This window comes from Strongyloides ratti, scaffold srae_chrx_scaffold0000002 (genome assembly GCF_001040885.1).
Source record: "Strongyloides ratti genome assembly S_ratti_ED321, scaffold srae_chrx_scaffold0000002".
In the NCBI taxonomy this organism is placed as follows: Eukaryota; Metazoa; Nematoda; class Chromadorea; order Rhabditida; family Strongyloididae; genus Strongyloides; species Strongyloides ratti.
The window spans coordinates 733,520-755,410 of NW_020171510.1; the positions used below are offsets into that span (position 1 = coordinate 733,520).

At 19.3% G+C, this 21,891-nt stretch overlaps 3 protein-coding genes across 3 annotated transcripts; 2 read left to right on the forward strand and 1 right to left on the reverse strand.

Annotated features, from left to right (window-relative positions):
- Positions 1-6,777: 6,777 nt before the first annotated feature.
- On the forward strand, positions 6,778-7,861 carry SRAE_X000116400 (Asator; the record flags this gene model as incomplete). Its single annotated transcript, XM_024645874.1, has 3 exons — positions 6,778-6,831; positions 6,874-7,650; positions 7,688-7,861. 3 exons carry the CDS (start codon positions 6,778-6,780, stop codon positions 7,859-7,861), a joined length of 1,005 nt encoding a protein of 334 aa, XP_024498627.1.
- A 5,033-nt stretch (positions 7,862-12,894) lies between these two features.
- SRAE_X000116500 (Hypothetical protein) lies at positions 12,895-18,898 on the reverse strand (the record flags this gene model as incomplete). The annotated part of the gene is made up of 4 exons (XM_024645885.1): positions 12,895-13,629; positions 13,685-14,903; positions 14,980-15,104; positions 18,749-18,898. The coding sequence occupies 4 exons, from the start codon at positions 18,896-18,898 to the stop codon at positions 12,895-12,897; spliced, it is 2,229 nt and encodes a 742-aa protein (XP_024498628.1).
- A 1,221-nt stretch (positions 18,899-20,119) lies between these two features.
- Positions 20,120-21,256, forward strand: SRAE_X000116600 (N-acetyl-D-glucosamine kinase; the record flags this gene model as incomplete). Its single annotated transcript, XM_024645896.1, has 3 exons — positions 20,120-20,154; positions 20,284-20,557; positions 20,600-21,256. 3 exons carry the CDS (start codon positions 20,120-20,122, stop codon positions 21,254-21,256), a joined length of 966 nt encoding a protein of 321 aa, XP_024498629.1.
- Between the last annotated feature and the right edge of the window lie 635 nt (positions 21,257-21,891).

The following is a 21,891-nucleotide window of genomic DNA, read 5'->3' on the forward strand; positions in this document are numbered from 1 at the left end:
AATCAAACAATCTAGCTTATTAAAATTAACATTGTATGATTAATTGAAAATGATTCTGTTCACATTATCGAGAGCAATAATCTTATTCTGAGAAATGTTATCCATATTTCTTGCGTTGGTTATTATCATATTCAGAATTTTAAAAACATTTCTATTTTTAAATAATTGTTTTAGGGATTTATTCTTATTTTTATATATATAATATGTAAAGTAATAAGAATTTATTGTTTCTATAATGTTAACACATGTTGTAATGTGTCAAAAAAATGTCTCTTTTTATAAAAAGTTAGTATAAAAATTTCTATTAAAATTTATGAAGATGTACCAAAAGGTTTTGTTTTAATATAATATCTTTAAATTGTTTTTTTTTTAAATTCTATCAATTTAACTTCTTTTAAACAATTAATAGATTCCAAAAACTTTCATTATATTGTTTCCTTAAATGTTGTTTACTTAAATAACAAAAATTTGTTAACTGCATCATACTTTATAAAACATCAAAAAGACATTTTTTTTTATAAACTTAATGTAAAAATTTGCATTTTTAAAATTAAACAATTTTGATATAATTTAAATATAAAATATATTTGTTGTATAATACTTCAACAAATTTATCGATTTCTACAGTTTTAAAATCATTCAATAGATTTTTTTTTGGTTTGTTTGAAAGACATAACTTTTTAAATCTGATTACTGCTAATATACATAAGATAAAAAAGATTGATTAAAACAGTTGTTGATGAAAAAAGTGCTTTTTAAAATATTTGTTATGATTTATATTTTAAAAAACATAAAATAAAGCTCAATAATGTTTATTAAAAAGATATCATTATTTTTTATATATAAATTTTACTATGATTTTCTTTTTTATGATATGGATTTTTTAATTTAATAAACGTTTAGATTTATTTGACAAATATTCTAAATTTTATCATTTATTATATAAAAATATTCATTAGATTATTAATTAATTGAAAATAAAAAATTTTAAATATAAGTCTATTTAAAAAAAAAATTCTATCAAGAAAATTAAACACTTGTTTGTATTATTTACACATGTACACTTATTGAAAGTACTATGTACCAATTTTTATCTTTTCAGTAATTAAATATATTTACATCATTATAAAGATACAAAAAAATTGTTTTAAAACAAATAGCTTTCTAAAAATAATTAATAAACAAAAAAAAAATAAAAAATAAGATAATATAATAATTTATTTATTGTAATAAATTAATATACAATTTTATGATAAAATAAAAAAGTATAGAAAAAGTGTTTTATAGATATATTGTATGATATTATTTAAATATATTATTAAATTATATTATTAAATTAAAATTAAAATTTAAAAATTATTTGAAAACCCTAGTCCAAGGGTAAAATTTTTTTCTATCAGCTTGCTTTTGCTGAATCCATTTCAACAATCAGATAGATTTAAAATTCAATAGTTTTTTTTCACTTAAATAAAAAAAAAATATAAAACAAAAAGATGAAATTAACTTACATTATGGCCTTACACGGATTGGTTGAAAGACGCCATTACAGGCGTATAAACGTTGAACACCAGGAACGGGCCAGATAATTGAATATTATGATAATATCATGAAATTCTTTCTCTTTTTTATATATCTTTATTCTATTAAAATATGAATATAAAATACAATAAATTAAAATTTTTGTGTATTCAAATTTTTTTTAAAATCATTTATAAATTAGTTGTTTTATTTTACTTTAGGCAAGATTTATATTTTACTATCGCAATTTTTTCTTTAAATAACATTTTTTTTGATACAAAAAGTACTTATGATCATTTAACAGTGAAAGATTTTTAAAAAGAATAGAAACTATACTTTTTTTAAGATGAGAAAGATAGAAATTTGAAAAATATTAAATTATTATACAATCTAAATAAAAAAATATAGCATTTTAACATAAATATTCTATTGATATTCAAAAACATTAAAAAAATAATTGTTAAATTTTTTTTTCTTTTATAATTTTTTTTTATATTAATAAAACGTTAATAATAAATAAAAATACTTTTGTTGTCTTATTTATTAAAAATAAATTAATATATATAATGTTTTTGTTATAAACATCTATGATATTATTTTTTGATATAATAAAATGCAGTAACATCCAGTCAACATATAAATTAAATAAATTTTAAATTATTTTATAATGGATTTGAAAAAGGCATTTTTTTGCATTATAATAACGTTAAAATATATAATAAACATTTTATTTTTAAATATTTATTATTTTTTATATCATTAAAATACATTAAATGTCTTTTTTTTGTTAAAAATTAAATTTTTGAAATAATGATTAAAATTATTTTTTTATATCATAGAAAACATCTAACAAAAAGTATATGAATGTAATTATCAAGTATTGCTTAAAAATAAACTTAACTTATATGTATATACTTTTATTTTTATTGTAATTCAAAAGTACAAGATAATAATCAATTTAATTTTGTAAAATTGTATATTATTAGAATTTAACACCTTTAATCATTTTAAAAATATTTTGTACAAACTTTAGAAACGATAAATTCATTTTAATCATGAAATATTAGCCATTATTTTCTTTAACAAAACTTTTTTTTGCAACTGAAGGTGATAATACAATGTTGCTTGTTAATACATTATACAACTTAAGTCACAAAATATATTAATTAATTTTAACAAACTTTATAAGTGAGTAAAATAAAAAATAAATAACAATACTATAGTAAAATCTCTTATTTATAATAATTTAAATATTGAATTTAAAACTGCTTCATTCATTACAATAATAAATGAAAATTTTCTATAATATCGTTTTTTCTAGAATAATTTTTTTCTTCTAGAAAAATTTTTCTATATATACTGTTTGATGAAATATTTGAATATTATGTTTAAAAAATTTACTACTTTTTTAACAGTTTATTAATGTCTTCTATCTTGCATATAAAGTAGAATGAATAATAAAATTAATAATTTTTTTTATTAAAACAGAACATATTAATTTTGTATTGTTAGAAACATAGATTAAAGCATGTATAAATTGAGACATATCTCATTAACATCTTATTACAACTTTTACAAAATAACTAATACAATAAACACTTTTACACATTAAAATAATTTTTAAAAATGATATATTTTCAAATAACACAAAAAGCATATTAATATAAGTTAATCATTTATTTTAACAAAATTTTTATAACATTAAATTTAACTTTATAATTATTTGTATTTAGAGTGAAAATCAAAACTATATCTTTTTATTAAATAAGATTAAATTAATAATGATGTGGAATTGGTTTCATATATATATAATTGATCAACATGATTAATGCAGTAAATAAAAATTTTATTTTTTTTATACATATTTTTGTATCTATTATAGAAATTAACAAAAAAATCTTCCTTTAATGTATTTTAACCTTAAAAATATTTTATTATACTTTACTTCAAAAAACATAGTGATTACGTGAAATTTTTTACATCATATTCTTATATGTTGTTGATAAGTGCAATTTTTCATGTACAAATGTGACCAGAGGTAATTTAAAATGATATAATCATACAATAAAATATTTTATTTTTATTTAAAACTATATATTTATATTAATTTAGTGAAATAATGCCACATCATAATTCAAATTATAAAATCGAATTATTTAAAATGATTCTGTTAGAAAAATTAAAATTTGTGTATATTAATTATAGATGTAAATTTTTATAAAAATACGATGTACCAATTGTTAATTATTCAGAATTTTTAAACATTATCATTGTTATAATGATACAACGATTTGTTTTTTACAAGTGTTATTCTGAAATAATTATGTAAGAGAAAAATAAAAAAAGTGTAATTTAATGGTTTATTTAAAAAAAATAGATCAGAATACAATATAAGAATGAGTAGCATAAAGGCAGAAATAATAATAAATGATATATTGTGTTTTTTAGTTATAAAAATTATATTGTAAAGAAAATCTAAAAACTGCGGAAATAAAAATTATATTATTGAATCCATTGATAAGTTTTTTTAAAGATTCTTGTTTAACACCATAAGCTGAGGTGTAAAAAATTATTTTCAACACTCAATTGATAAGTGTTGTAAAGTAAATTAAATTGAATAAAAAATTCACAATTATTTTTGATTCTAATAAAAGTTTAAATTAAAAATTAAAATAAAAGTTACTTACATGATTATTACATAACATTATCGTTAGGTGAATTAAGGAGTATCATCAATTCAAGTTGAAAGATAGATGATACAAAAAATTAATAAAAATTATTATCCAATTTGTTATTTCTTTTATGCATTTTTTATACATTAAATTTTAAATATAAGATATAAAATGTTCAAATTTTCTCCTTTTAACAATTGAACAATTCATTAAAGTATTTTGCTTTAAAGGTAAATTTTATTTCTTGTTTTAACAATGTATTTTATTATAAAAAATAATAAATGTTTTTTATAAAATATCAACAGTCACTAAATATACAATAAGAAGTAAAACTTTTTTTAACTATTTTTTTTACTATGATTTTGACGAATAAAAAAATACAGCTTATTTAACAATCAATTTCAGCAAAAATAGTTTATAATTTTTATTTAAGTCACGCTAAAGACAACTAAAACAAGGATAAAAAAGGTATTAAAATATTGTATTATAATACGTGTTATCTTTGTTAAAAGTTTAAAATACAGATATGTTTTATTTAAAATACGGGAATAAAAGTAATATATTTGCTCTAATATCTTTAAAAAATGATTATAAAAATACGTTATTCTTAAATATACTCAAACGTTATCAAAAATATATAGAAAAATAAAAGATATTGTGGATACATTTATACGGCATTTCATGTTATTTTAATTTTAAAATAGTTTTCATAAAACAAAAAAATTATGGTACTTAATATTACTAAAAATTTCCGATTCAATACAGATGAAGCTGGAAAAGCTTGGATGTAGCATTTGAATAGTTACAAGTATAAATAACTCAATGAATAATATCGTTTTTATATTAGAGATAATTTTACTTATATAAAAATAATATTTCAGCAAATTTTTCTTCTATTATATTTAGGTAAAACAATTTCTAAAAAGTGTTTCATAAAAAAAAAAATTTTTCTTAATTTTAATTTTTTAAAAATATTTTAGCTTTACTATAAATAAAGATTATAAGTAATTTTTATTCAAAAAGTAAGAAAAATTATATTAAAAAAATGCTTAATATATAAGCAATATAAGAATATACTTTTTAAAATTTTAAAATTAGTATACTTGAATAAAAATCATCAAATGTATCTAAAATTTATAAAAACTTTATATCTTTTTCAATTGTAATTGATTTATTCCATAGTAAAAGAGTTTTAATAATGTTAGGTACAATTGATATTTATTTTTTGAATGTGCCTTTGTCCCCAACTTTGACTTATCACAACTCTTTAAAGTTTGTTTTTGATATAGCCGTGATTATTTTAAAAATTTATCATTTTTTAAGAGTTACATAATAAGTATAATTTCATTTAAAAATTTTATTATTACTTGTAGTTGAGATTAAATTAAAAATATTTGACCAATATGAATCTTTGAAAATAATGAAAATATTTTTATGAAGACAATTTATTCCTGACTAACATAAAAAAATAATCAAAAAGAAATTATTAACATGATAATAAGTTTTAGATGAGATTTGAAAAGTCGGTAACAATGAATTTTTAAAAAAATTTCTTTTTTTGCTATATCTTGCTACAGAATGAAGATAAACACAAACTAATTTCTTGAATCAACTACTATAAAGTTTTTTTTTTAATGTCTACTTCCAAAATAATTTTATATTCTCTACATTATTTGAGATATAAAAAATAATGGCAAATTGTTAAGCTCAAAAAATACCAGATATCATATTTTAAGAAAAAAAAATTTACCAGACATTCTCAACGTAAACTAAATTTTGAAAATTTGGAAAATCCACCGCATTTAGTTTAATAATTCTCAATAATCATATACTTTAGTTATGAGTTTCATATCTAAAACTTTCACAAAACACATTTTCTGTTTTATCCAAAATTGAAAAGTTCTATGAAAATAATACTAAATTTAATAAATCTCTGAGAAAAAATCTGATTTAGAATAATTGTTTTATTTTTATTATTTCAAATTATACTATAAAAATCGGTTTTTTAAAAAAAATATTTGTCATACTTAAAAAATAATCATTATATGTACCTAAAATTTACTTTTTAAATGTGAATAGTTATTTTGACGTAGTTTAGAATGTAAGTAATTACAGATTCAATTACTGTATAGTAGGTTAGCTAATGGCTTAGGTAATAGGTTTGCTATTAGCTATGAAGTTTCAGACTAAAAGTCGCTTGTTCCAGTTCATTTTTCTTTTTTTTTTTGTTTGAGTCTTCCATTTATGTACAAATGAATTGTCATTTAATTTCAAAAAACTTTTTCATGTTACACTAAGTATAAGACTAATAGTAATGTTGTTAAAGAATAATTTTAAAAAAATTCTTTAAATTTTTTTGTATGCTTTTTTCCAATTTGATTTATAACTAATATTCAAAATTTGATGCTTTATAATATTTATATTTTTGTAAAATAAAATAACTCTTTTAAAATTTTTTAAATGAATTATTCTTGACGTGATTTATTTTACGTTGTAATTTTTTTACATAAATACATTATTATATAAAATTTTAAATAAAACAATTTTTTATAATAATTTTTAACATTACTAATTTTAGTTATTTCTAATGGAAAACAAAGAATTTGTCAAACTGGGTGATATACTTCACAATCGTTTTAAGGTAAATTTATTAAAAATTAAATATATTTAAAATATTTTCTAGGTTATTAATCGTCTTGGTAAAGGTGGGTGTGGTGCTGTTTACGAATGCTTGGACACTAAGACGAAAACTAATGTTGCAATGAAAATAGAAGCTGGTGGTGAAGGTGCGGAATCAACATTAAAAATGGAATTTGAAATACTTAAAGCTTTAGAGAATAAAAGGAATGTGGCTAAGATAATTTTTGGTCAGAAAAAACAAGAATTCTGTTATATTGTAATGACTTTACTTGGAAAGAATCTTAATGATCTTTTGATTCTTTGTGGTTCTTTCAAAATATCTACTCTTGCAAGAATTGGAGTGCAATTACTTTATGGATTGAAAAATTTGCATGATGTTGGATTTATACACAGAGATATGAAACCTGGAAACATAGCTATTGGAAGAAGTGGCGTTAATCAGAAAATAATTCATATTCTGGATTTTGGATTATCTAGACGATTTAAAGAAAAGGGAAATTCAGGAAGATTAATTCCATCAAGAAAAGTTGTTCTCTTTCGTGGAACAATACTTTATTGTAGTCTTAATGCTCAAGATCAAAAGGAACAAACAAGAGGTGACGACTTGATTTCACTTGCTTATCTTCTTGGTAGTTTTATAAAGCCTCTTCCATGGGAAGTAGCTGCTGACAAACTTGAAGTAACTCTTTTCAAAGAAGCATTAAGAGGTAAAGATTTATTTCCTGGTATCCAATCTTTGTCTGATTTCTATGAATATGTTAAAAACCTTAACCAATATGAAAACGAACCGGATTATGAAAAAATTTTTCACTTTTTTAATGTAATTTAACGTTATTTCTATTTATTGTATTTTTTAGAAAATCATTCTTGAAACTAAGGTAAAATTTTCTGATCCATATGAATGGGAGGCAATTTTAGATAAGGAAACAGAATCCAAGAAAAAGAAACCAAATCAATCTGTTCAAGTTAATGATCCAAAAAAAGCTGATTTAGATAATATTTATGTTGTTAATCACTTTAAAAGATCATAGATATCTTTTGTAATAGATTTAATAAATAAATTGTTAAATAAAAGTATTTTAAAAATAAATTTTTAAATATTTTGTAAAATGTATACTTATAAAATTTCAATCATTATTTAGTTTCTAAAAAACCTTTATTTTTTAAAAAATATAACCTTTAAATAATTTTTTAAAGACATTTTGAAGCAAAATTTGATTAAAAGGAAAAGAATGATAAAAAAATATTCTTAATATTTTTAAATTAGTAAAACAAATTTTAGATAGATATGAAACTTTTAATTGTTTAAAAATTTAAAAATTTTTCATGAACAAATGATTTAATGAAAACAAAAAAATTTCTCTAGGCAATATTTTTATCTACATTTAAATTAACATGTTATTTTTATATCTTTTTTTTAATATTGACATTCTTTTTATAATTCAAAATTTTAATATATTTTTGTAATTTTTTAGATGATAATTTTGTAAAGCAATTTTTTAATATAATGATAAGGAAATCAATAATGGATTTTTAGTGTTCTCTCGAATGAATAATATTTTATTACAAAAAAATTCTTCGTTTTCGAAATGTAGAGTAAAAAATAAAATGTGCCATTTCAAAGAAATTTTTAAATACTAATTTTTAAAATGAAAAAATTTATTTAAAAAATAAAAAATTACATACAATAAAATCTGTCGTCTGCAATATATACGATATAGTTTTCTATAGTATATGTTCTTTTATTAGTTTGATAGTATTATTATTGCTGTTTAAATTATCAAAGAAAAAAAACTATTTTATAAAGTATAAAAAAATACCTTCAAAATATTAAAAATATGTTTATTTATCCTTTGAATATTACTTTAGTAAAAATAAACAATATTTTAATAATTAAAAAAATGATTCACTTAATTACAAAATACGTACAATTATTTTTTATCTGTATTGTCAAATTTAAAAAAAATTGAATACTTAAATGTTAAAAAAAAACATTTTTTTTTACATATTATAATAAAAAACGAAAGAATAAGTATTTAATGATTAATTAATAGATAATATTTTGTTTTGATAAATAAAGTTATATCTTATTTTTTTCCTTCAAACATAAAATTTTATTTAGTCAAAATAACTAATAGATAATAAATATGTATTTAGAAGCATTCTTTTATCATTAGAAAATATATTTAGTACTGCAACATTAATACTTTATTGTTTATTTTAAATTAAAAAATTACAGTATATAATCATTTTATATTATAACTAATTTACAGAATTAAAAATTATATTAAACCGTTATGAAAATGTATTATTATATAAAAAGGTTCTATTACTTTCTTAATGTTATTGTTAAAAAAACTTTTAAATTGGCATTAATTTAAAAAAAAATTGCTACTATAATACAAAAACATATTTCAAACTTTTTTGATTTTTCAATAGTTTTCAATGTCTTCAAATCTTATATTAAAGTTTTTTTTACACTTTTTAAAAGTTTTGTTTCAATAACTTTTTTTTATCAATTAAATAAATACAATTAAATAAATGAATGATTAAATATACTTGATGAGGTGAAATGTATTTAAAACTTAATTAAACACTTTAATTGTCTAATTATTATTGTTTCAAAAATATTAAAAAAGAAATCACCTGAGATTTTTTAATTTGTTAAATTAAGACGATATAAAATGTTTATTCAACATTCATGCTACTATTAAATGAATTTGTTAAAACTTTAAAATACTTAATTTTATCTGTTTCATTTATGGTAGTGAAATTAAAAAGATGTTTTAGACATAATAACTTATTTAAAATATGATTTAAAGAAAAAATTAATTATAAATATAGATAAAAAATACGATTTTTATTTACTTAACTGTAGCAATAATATATTAATTATAAAAGTATTAAACAATTATATTATAATTTTAAAAAAAACATCGTTTTTGTAGTTTACAATATGTTTCTATAAAACCTGGTGAAACAGTAAATTCTTAACTGCACCGTTTACAATTAAAAAAAATACACCAGAAATTATCTAAAAAAGACCAATTCTTCTACACGACAACGCCCGACCACACGTTTTGAAGAACACGCTCCAGAGATTGAACGAGTTGAAATTTGAAACCCTCTCTCATCTTCCTTATTCTCCGGATCTTGCGCCAATAAACTTCTATTTTTTCAAGTATCTGAACTTTTTTTTAAAGAAGAAAGTCTTCTAGAACAATGAAGTTATAAAATCTGCTTTTGAAGACTTTATTGCTTCTAGAGAGCCTAATTATTATTCTTATGGATTAAATAAAACTATATCTCGTTAAAAGATATGTGTTCTATTCAAAGGTTCTTAATTTTAATAAAATATTTATTTATCACTGAGTTAAAAAGTTTAAAATTTTTATAAAAAAACTGCATTTCATGTGGGACACCCTAATCCTAATATTATATAAAAAAAATTATTTAATTATGTGTTATTTAAAATGAAGAATTTTTGATATTTCCAAACGACATACCAATATGTTGAAGGAACTTTTTTGATAACGCAAAATCTTTAACTAATTTTCAAGTGATAAATGTTAAGAGCATTATTTATGAGTAAATTAAGAAAATTAAAAAAAATTTGAATTTTTAAAATAAAATGTTTTTTATTTTAACTTTTATTTATCCTATGAAATTTTATTTTAAATGAAATAAATTTTAAATATTCTTTTTCTCTTTATGTAGTTAATTCTAATATGTTTTTTGATATATAAGTTAATATATTTTATTGAAAAAAATACTATAAAAGTATTATAAAAGTGATAAAATTACTAATTTTTTTTGTAAGCAATTAATTCTTTGTGTTCATTACAATGACTTTGAAAAAATTATAATTATACTACCATAAAGATAACATATAATAATATATCATTTAATAATTCAAATAATTTATAAAAAATCAGTATTTTTGATTTTCAAAATTTTTTTCTTTTAATATTTATTTTGTCAATAATTTACTTTAATAAAATATTATTTGTCAATTTCTTTTTGGTAAATATTTTCTAAAGTATAAGGTGTACCAACGACTAGAAATATTATTAAATTTATGTCTTGTAATAAAATATACTCCTATAGTTAAAACTTTATTAAAAAACATTTTATTAACACAGTAGCAAGTTAAAATTAAAATAAATAGTGGTTCAGTCGTGGACTTACTATAATTAAGGCATTTTATAGTTTTTGCTCCTCCATTTCAAAAAGTGATAACTCCCTTCAAAGTTTTTTTTTATATTATATTTTGAAGGATGAGATTCTTTTTCATCCCTTTTTTGTAACTTAAATAAACATTTTTAAAAAAAATTTTTATTTTTCATATAAAAATTCATTAAATAAAAAATTTTATCTTAACATGGACTCAAATTTATTATTTTTACTTTTTTTCCGCCACTTGAATTCATACATGTAGCCATTTAACATGCTTCTCCGTGTTCCATTTTCTTTTTGGATCTTTCTTTCACGGATCTCCAAACTCTTTCAATGTTCCGGGTATAAGCATTTGTTAGTGGATCCACAAAGTTGTATTTGTGATACACATTCAAATGTTCATACCCAGAATCACTTTCTTGGGAATAACCTTTTTACATATCCGAAATGATGAGGGTTTCTGGAGCAACCCTTCTTTTTAAAACCACCATTAATGTTCCTAAGGCTCTATTTGCTACAGGTTTCACAAAACACTCTTTTTTTTTTGCAAGTTCCTCCAAAACACTATTGCTGCGCTAACATTCTTCCTCCGTGCAAAGAGGGTTTTATCTACCTCCACTGTAAGCTCTTTTCCTCCAATTTTATTGTCTTATTGTTTCTTCATAAATAAGCAAACTTTTCTTAAAAAACTGTTCCAATAAACAGTTGAGCTTGGATTCAAATCCAACTCTCTCTTTATAGTTTCCATAAAAGTTTGTTGATGGCTTCAGAGTAGATAAATAAAATTGTCTTTCTAAAAGACATTTTGGTTTCTTAAAACCATGTTTTTACTCTTATTCCACATTCTTTGCAGCAATTTTTTACATTGCATCTCCATTTCATTTGCTTTGTAATTTTCAGGAACATTTCATGCTCATTCCCACATTTTTTTACTTTTGGTATTAAATTATAGTTCTGAAGAAATTTAATTGCTTATTCTTTATCAGGAATAATTTTTACAAGCCTAAAAGCATAATCCTGAAAAAAAAGAATTATTAGTGTTTTGATAAAAAAATTATCTTTGTAGTAGGTAAAAAAGAATGAAATAAAAAAGAATAGAATAGAAAAGAGATTCAAAAATTGATGAAAGCTAAAAATTATTTAACTATGTCTATTAACTTATTTAGTACAAATCAAATATCAATTACCTTTTTTTCATAAAATTTTATTTATGTTTCATTAAAAAAATAAAATATCAAATACTTATTTTATATTACTTTTAATTATTAATATTTTAAAAATTGACATTAAAAATTTATTTTTTTTATTAATTTATAATAATTTTTACAATTTATCATGTAATATTTGAATATGCAAAAAAAAAACGGAAAATGAGGGAGAAAAAACTATAAAGTACCATAATTAGTTTAATGAATTATTCTAAATCGTGGTCACTTTAGAATACCAAATTACTTTTATGCATATTTAAATTTATAAAAAATTAATTAATAACTTATACAATAAAACTAAATTTATATTAAATTGTTAAAAATATGAAATAACTTTTTTTAGTATAAGTCTATCCAATATATATATACTATTAATATAATCATTTTAACTTCTTTACATATTTTATCATTATTTCTTACTCTTTTTAAAAAGATAATATTTCCATTTATGTGTTTTTTTAACAAATTAAAAAAGAATTTTAAGATATTTGTTTTATTTAATTTTAAAAAGATAAATAATAGTAATATATTTACTTAAATAAAAAAAAACATTTAAAAAATGAATATTACGATAGAAGCATTTTAATTATATATAGTTAAATAAAAATGTAAGTTACAAAAAAAAATATTGAAAAATAATTATAAAAAAAAAGTTAAAATAAAAAATTTAAAAAATAATATTAAGTTGCATCACTGTCTTCTTTTGATGAAACTCTTTTGTATTGCCAAAATATTTGACGATTTTTAGTTTGCCGATTATCATCACCTGTTGCAGTAGAATTCTTCTCCTCTTGAAGGGGTGTCACTGTACATTGATCATATGAAAATATATTTACAACTTCATTAACCTCTATCTCTTTATTTTGAAGAGGATAATTAAAATCTAATAAAACATCATCTTCATAAAATGATTTATAATTTTCCTTTATATTACATTGTAGTGATTTATTAATAACACCTTTAAACATATATTTGGGATCATTTAATGAAAATAATCTAAATAATGTATCACTTTTTGAATCAATTGAGTAATCTCTTTCATCATTAAAATTATTATAACAATTTTTATCATTTTCTCCTAATTTTTCACTTTCCAAAATATTTGAAGGATTATCAAAACTACTATCATAAGAACTTGTCTCAACTCCTGTTGTTAAATCATCTAATAATTGTCTTTTTAACATAATATCTCTAAACTTTTGTCTTTTTATATTAGCACCTTCAGATGATTTAGGTATTATTGAAGTAAAATGTCCTCGTTTATCTTTTGTTGGTGATTCAGAATTTGATTCAAATGATGTTGAAATACTATTATCATCTGACAAATCAGTAGATAATTGATTTAAATATATTGTATCTGTTTCAAAATTTTTTCTATCTTTCCAAACATCTAAACATTGTTTAGATACAACTGACTTAAAAAATAAAATATTATTTATTTATATAAAATAATATAAAAATTATACTTACATCAGGTTGAAGAAGTTGTATTGTTTGTTGTCTTATTAAATTTTTTTTATCAGCTTCACTCAATGTACGATATGGTGGATTAGTATAATTTGGTGTTTTATTATATTTTTTTTCATACAAAAGTGCAGTTTTTTCATCAAAACTAATTGCTTTATTTTTAGGGTAACCATCTATTTTTGTAGGAAGATTAAATTTATTATAAGTATGATAATTTTGATAATTATATTTTGGTATATCATATAAAGGATAATGATTTTTTCTATTATTTGAAGGATATACATCATTAGTATTTAATTTTTTTGAATTATAATGATTTCTATTAGATTTATGAGGTGGAATGACATTAATAGTTGGTGTTATTATATGTTGATTTTTTTCTTGATAATAATTTTGTACAAAATTTTCATTTTCTATATATTTGGGCCTATTTTGAATAGAAGTTGATTGTAATGAATAATCATTTATATAATAATGATCATCATTATTCCAACTTTTTGAGAATGCATGTTGTCTTGTATAAATTTTTTCTCTTTGGCATGGTAATGGTGAACTAGATTGTTTTAATGGAATATCTCTATTATCAATAGCTTGTGAACGAGAAAGACCATATAATTTTCTATTTTGTATATTTAAATTATTACTATTATAATATTCAACATTTGGTATTGGTTGAATATTTGCTATAGATGGTAAACGTCTTCTTTGTCCAACTATTCCATTAACTGGATGATACATACTTCCAGTTGATGCTCTTCTTATTTCATCATTAGCCTGAACATTTAATAACATTTCAGCACTTTTAGTTCTTCCATTTGAATTAAAATTATTATCTGGTTTTAAAAAATTATTTGTATTTTCATTATTTATAATTACTTCTTGAGGTAAATATTTATTAATATTATTATTATTATAATGTTGTTGACTTCCACATCTATTTAACTTTATTTCATTACAAATATGTGATTCATTTGAAAGATTTCGTGAATTTTTAGTTAATGTATATCTAATTTTATTATTTGATGAATTATGAAAATATTTTTCATCATCTGATATAACTTCAGATACTACTAAATTTGGTACAATATATTGTGTATTAGATAAAGAATTATAATATTTTTTATCAAATTGTATATATTGTGATTGATTAGTTGTTAGATTCCTGCACTGATTACTAACCAGGCTACGAATCTGAGATCTTTTTTGGTCTGGTTTTCCTGTGCTAAATATAATAATATTTAATATAATAAAATAAATATATGCATTTTTTTTTTATTTTATAACAAAAAAAAACTTACGTTGTTATTGGAGCTCTTCTTTTTAGGCATAATTTATAAAAATACACCACGGTGATCACAACGGCCAGACCGCCAAGGACCCCAAAAACTAGTATCGCTATAGTCAACAGTGGTCTTGGTTGGTTCTGAAAAGACATAACTGAATAATATGAAAAAGTTTATTAGAAAATTAAAATATTTTACATTAAAATTTATATAAAAACAAAACAATATAATGTTTACTAATATAATTAAAAAAAATTTTATTTTATTTTAATATTGTAAATATTGCGTGTTTAATAATTTATGATTCTTATATAGAATATTATAACACGAATAAATTTTTATTTCTACCTTTTATAATTAATATGATCAAAGTATTTTCTTACATAACATTATAAAGAAGTATTTTGATGTCTTTATAGAAGTAAAAACACTTTATTTATTATTGTAAATAATTAAAAAACTAATGTATAAAGTGGTATTTTATTAAGTTATTAATATTATCACCTGTATTTAAATATAAATTTTACATATGCATTTGAATAGACTAATAAAAATTAAAAAAAAGAAAACCTTAATTATATATTAAAATGAATACAAAATAATAAATATATTTATAAGGTATGTTAATAAGTTGTTGGAGAGTACATTGATAAATTATCTAAAATGAATATGAATAAGAAATAATAAGTTAAGAAATTATTACTTAGAAAAATAATTAAACAATAAATTAAATGGTAGATGAAAGTGAAAAGAAGGATAAAAAATTATTTATTATAATTTAAGAGATACAATAAGTAATTCAGTTAAAGCGAGTTAATGACAATGAAAAAAAAAGCATCAAAATACAGTGACAGTAAAAGTATTTAAAATATAAAAACATAAATAAAATATTATAATGAGTAACAGGGGCAAAGACATAAATTATGAAGATAGTAAATTTAGACAAAACAATACCAATGATAAACTTCTATTGTCAAAGAGAATAATATTTTGATGGTTAATAAAAAAATTATTATTTTTTCTTTTAATATTATCATGACTTAGTGAAGAAAAGATGTACAATTTATTACCAAAATATAATATATACATATATTGAGGTTGATAATAAATTTTTTAATGCATTTTTTTTCAAGGGTCACAAAAAAAAAAAGTAAGAATATTAATATAAATGACTAGGCACATAACATTACTTTTGATGTCTTTTTATTTTATATTAAATATTTCATCTCTAATTATAGTTAAGTAATAAAAATGCATATCAAATTAATCTTATATATTTAAAAATTTTATTTATTTCACCTTTTTTTTTTAATATAAAGTTAGAATAAATGTAAGATATATTTATAATTGAAATAAAAACAAAATAGCTAAAGTATATGTATATAATAAAATTATAAAAAGAAATGATCCAATAAAAGTAAAATACTTTTTAAAAATAAGAAAATAAGGATAGTCCAAATTTAAAAATAGAAAAAAAAAATTAAGGATTCCTAAGCATTTATTGTTTTATGACGCAATTTGAAGATAAGAAGATTGATATGTAATTATAGACCAAAAATATTCTTTTTAAATTTAATGTTTTTTTTCTAATTTATTAAAATGAATACTTTATTCTCAAAAACAGTTAATTTCAATTTTATTATTCTTAATAATTATATATTAAAAAAAAAGAATTGTTATATGGTATTATGATTAAAAAAAATTAACAGAGAGTAAATAAATATAATGATAATAACAATATAGTTTTATATTCAATAAAAATGGCAACAACCTTAATTATATTTTTATTCACATTATTACTATATTTTTCTTAATCTTCTATTCTCAAATTATACCTCTAAAACGAGGAAAATATTAATTAGTTGATAACATTGTTTACCAACATAATTTAAAATAAAAAAGACGTTAAATAAACTTATCTCTAAAATTACCTAATAAAAGAAAGTAAAAAATATCTTAATTGTTTTGTTGTAAACATTATTTAAAATATTGAAAAAAGACATGGTTTCAAAATGTTATAAAGCATTTTAGTAAAGGCTAACCTAACAACACTGCTCTTTTATATAAGCTAATTTCATAAAAAAAAAACACTTCAATAAGTCAAATGAATTAAAAATTAAGATACAATATTTTAGTTTAAACTACAATTTATTTAAAAAATATTCTTTTTAGAATATATAAAACAAAAGTATTGATTAATAGGTATGATCTATGAGTTTAATATTAAAAATTTTTTTTTTAATATTAAGAATTAAAAAAAAATTAAAATAAAATAAAAAATTCATTTTCATATTATTACCTCAAAATTATTTTTTTTCCACATATACGTATATTTATCTAACAAAAAAAAAATATTTTTTTTTATAAATTACAAAATGAATGCCGATATATCAAAGTTTTTCCTAGTATAAAAGTACAAAGATTCTTTGCATTGGTAGTAGTAATTCATTATTAAGATGTAACCAAAAATTGATGAATAATATAATATATGTGTATTTTTAAAGTGCATACATTGAAATTAATATTATTTTTAGGATAAAAAAGAATAACAAAATGATTATATAAAAAGGAGAAATTTTTACTTTTTAAAGATATTGAATATTACTATTGTCATTCAAAAATATTTCTTTTTAAGCATATTAATGTATGACGACATAATTTTGTGAAGCTTATATTCATTGTCATTCCATTGACAATAGTTATCTCATATCAACTATTTCTTCATAATTAAAAAGTTAAAAATTTATAGTTATATGTATATATATATTCACATTTTAGACTGGTTGATTAAGCAAAAGAAAATTTGATTATGAATATTTTTTCAATTTTAAAAAGATATTTTTGCTATTTAAACTTTTGTTGGATAGATGTTTACAAAATTGAAAGCAATAATATATGAATTGGAAAAAGATAAATGTAACGATGCATTTTTTAGTATCACTTATGGCATTGACTATTAACTAGGGAATGACAGAGGTAGATATTTTTATTTTTTTTTATTTTAAATATGTATTAAAAATCTGATAGAAAATTTAATACATTATTGTTTATATAATTATTATTTTCATAATTTTTTAATTTATTATTGATGAAATATTGGAAAAAATTAAATTTTTAATATATATATAAAAAAGTAATTTAATAATATAGAGATAAAGATACTAATAATAAAATTGACTATTAGAATCATGATAATTTTATAAATGAGTCTTTATTTTAATTTACCCCTTATATCCAAAGACATCCCTCCCTTGATTATCCAAATTCATTATCATTTCATTAATGGAACATTTAAAAAGAAAAACAGTAAATTTAAAATTCCCTTATGGAATAGAAAAGCTTTTAATTTTAGAAAATTACAAAAATTTACATAACCAAAACTCGATCTTTCTAATTGAAAAATTTTTCTCTTTTAAGAAAGTTAATAGAAAAATTAAATAGTTTTATTACATAAAATTATATATATATATGAATAATAAAACATTAAACAGTAATTTTAGAAATATATTTAGAATAAAATTTTTTAACATTTTAATGATCCATAAATATGGTTAATAAAAGATAAAATTTTATAATTTGAGATGGTGGATGATAATTGGACAATTGAGATTAACAAACTAGAATTAAAATAACAATAAAAATAAAAATAAAAAAATAAAAAAAAAATCTTTTTAATTATATAGCATAAAGTTTATCCTTTTTTTTTATTTTATGATAAAAAAAATGTAAATGTATAAAAATTTGACCCTATAGTTTCAAAAGATAAAAAAAAAAACAAACTTACACTACTATTGGTGCTTAAGATAATTGTCCCAACCATTAATCCAAGAAAAATAAGAAAGGTTATCATTGCAGCGACATGTTCACAAAGATCAAATAAACGATAATATATTTTATAGAAAGTATTAAGAAGGAGAACTAATACGATACACATTATAGGTATTCTAATTTAATACAATTCCAAATATAGATTTGATAAAAATAAAACGAATATTCTTACTTTATTATTATAATACTATCTTTTCCATTACATTTCTTAACATACATATGTTTATTTATATATATATATTCAAAAAAAAAACTTTTTTTTTAAACTCATAAATTAAATTAAAATATATCTTTTAATTTTTTCTCACTTATACTTCTTCTATTTTTCTTATTAAATTATTTTCTTAAAAGAAAACATTGTAAAATTAGTTTTAACTTAAATATATCGTTTTGTTTTATTCATCATAATTTATATTTATTTTTATAATCATATATATATATATATATATATATATAAATGTATATATATATCTAATAATTTTTTTTAGTCACTTAAATAATCATCAACTTTTTTGTATAGTTTAAAACATCAGTACAATTATTATTAATTAAATGTTAAATTAAAGAAAAGGGAATAAAGTTGTAATACTTTTTGTTTATGTTATCATTAAATTTTAACTTAATAAATGATGAAAGATTGGTATATATTATATATATATCAAATATATATGTAATTTTTCTTATCAATTTTAAACAAGTATATAGTAAAATACTTTTTCTTATCTATTATTTAATTTATAAATAATTATGTCAATATTTTGTTTATAAAATGTTAAAGAATCAAATCATTATCTGAATACCAATATTTAATATACAATTTTTGATGATTTGACAATAGAAGAAAAAAATTTTTGAGTTTATATTATATATAAATAAATTTTGTATTGTTTTTATTTCAATTAATATACTTAACAATACGTGGCGTGTTAAAATTAAACTAATCATAAGTTTTGTATAATTATTTTTATTTAATATAATTAATTATAAAGCAAAATTTTTAATAATAATAATAATAGTTATATTTTCATGTGACAAAAAACATTTACACACATTTATTAATTTAATATTTATATATATAATAAATGTATATTTTTAAAATTTAATATAATAACTTAATATTTATAATATCGCCACAACTAAATTAATAAATATCTATCTTTTGATATATTAAAGTATAATTAATTTTATATTTATAAATTATTTTATAGTTAACTTTATAATTTATTCATTTATACATAACTAATTTAATTTAATTTTTTTTTAGATAATTTAATTACAATATTTAGTAATAAAGTTTAGAATTAAAAAAAAAAGAAGTTATTATAATATGAAAAAATCACTTATTTATGCAGGTATTGAAGGGTATGCAAAATGAATGTTTATATACATAATTTTTTATTTTAAAATTAAAAAAAAGATTAAAAAAAATATATATATATATTTATCATTTGTATATTACTAAATATTTAACTTTTTTTTTTTTAATTTAAGAGGAGCTACAACCTTTAAAATAATGATTATGAATGAAAATGGTAATATTTTAGGGCAATGGGAAAAAGATGGTTTTAATTTTGCTATAATTGGGATTCAAAAAACAGCAGAACGTGTCTCTTCTTATATTGAGGACATTAAAAAAGAAAATAATTTATGTTTTTCATTTGCTGCACTTGGTTTAGGCTTAGCGGGAGCTGAAGATAATGATGTTAATGATAAATTAGTTAAATATTTTACAGAAAATTATTCACATTTAGCTAGTTATTTTTATGTAACTTCTGATAGTATAATTTCAATAGCAAGTTGTTTTAAGGAAAGTGGTATTGTTTTAATATCTGGAACAGGATCAAGTTGTCGTTTGTTAAAAGAAAATGGAAAAATTCATTATGTTGGTGGTTGGGGACATATAATATCAGATGGAGGAAGTGCTATTTGGCTTTCTATAAAAGCAATTAAACTTTTATTTGATTTAGAAGATGGTTTAATAGAAGTACCTTATTCTCATGAGACATTAAAAAAAACTATTCTTAATCATTTTGAGGTAAATAATCATGTCAAATTAATAGATGTTATATATGGAGTTAACTTTAATAAAGCTAATATTGCTTCTCTTTGTAAAGTACTAGCATTAAATGTTTCAAATGATCCACTTATTGAGAAAATATTTTTTGAATGTGGTGAAGAACTTGGAAAACATTTAGTTGCAATAATAAAAAATGTAGATGAAGAAATGCTTAATAATGTTCCAGTTTTGATTGTAGGTTCTATGTTTAAAAGCTGGAATTTTATTAAAAAAGGTTTTTGGTCAATAATTGAAAATAACCAAAAGACATATGGATATAAAAAGATAACCTTATATCAACAAAATGCATCTCCAGCTATTGGAGCAATTCGTTTAGCAACTAAATATGCAGGCTTAAAATTTGAAAATGAAATACCATCAAAAATTTTTGACGAGTATATTTTTTAAATATTTTATATCAAATTGTTATATCACAAACAAAAAAACATTAAACATATCTTTTTTTATTAAATAAAATATTTTTTTATTATTTAAATAATATATATATATATGTATATCCCTTACAGTATTTTTAGGTATAGAAAAATAATTCCTAGCAACTGTAAAAAATGTTGCAAATAAACTTATCATATGTTAACTGACACTGTCTTAATTTTTATTATATCATTGTTTCTGTTCTTCTATCTTTTATATCTATTAACTATTTATAATATTAACAACTTTAAGTAATAAAAAAAGTGTCTTTAAACCATCTTTTACAATTAAATCATTATATTCTTTTGATATGTTACTTCTTTTATGATTCTTGAAATCTTTTTTGTGTCATTATTTTGTGGAACTTTAAATCAAAATATATATATATATATATCAAATAGTGTTTAGACTTTGAAACAATAAGTAATAGTTATTATATCTGCTAAAATATATATATTGTCACATAAACTTTTCACTTTTAAATAATATTACTTTGGCGCCATATGGTAAATATCAGAAAAGTATAAAGTGGATGATAAAAAAGATTGTATAATGTTCTGATGCCTTCAATTGGGATCATCTATAATTCTCCGCCTATCACTTTAATA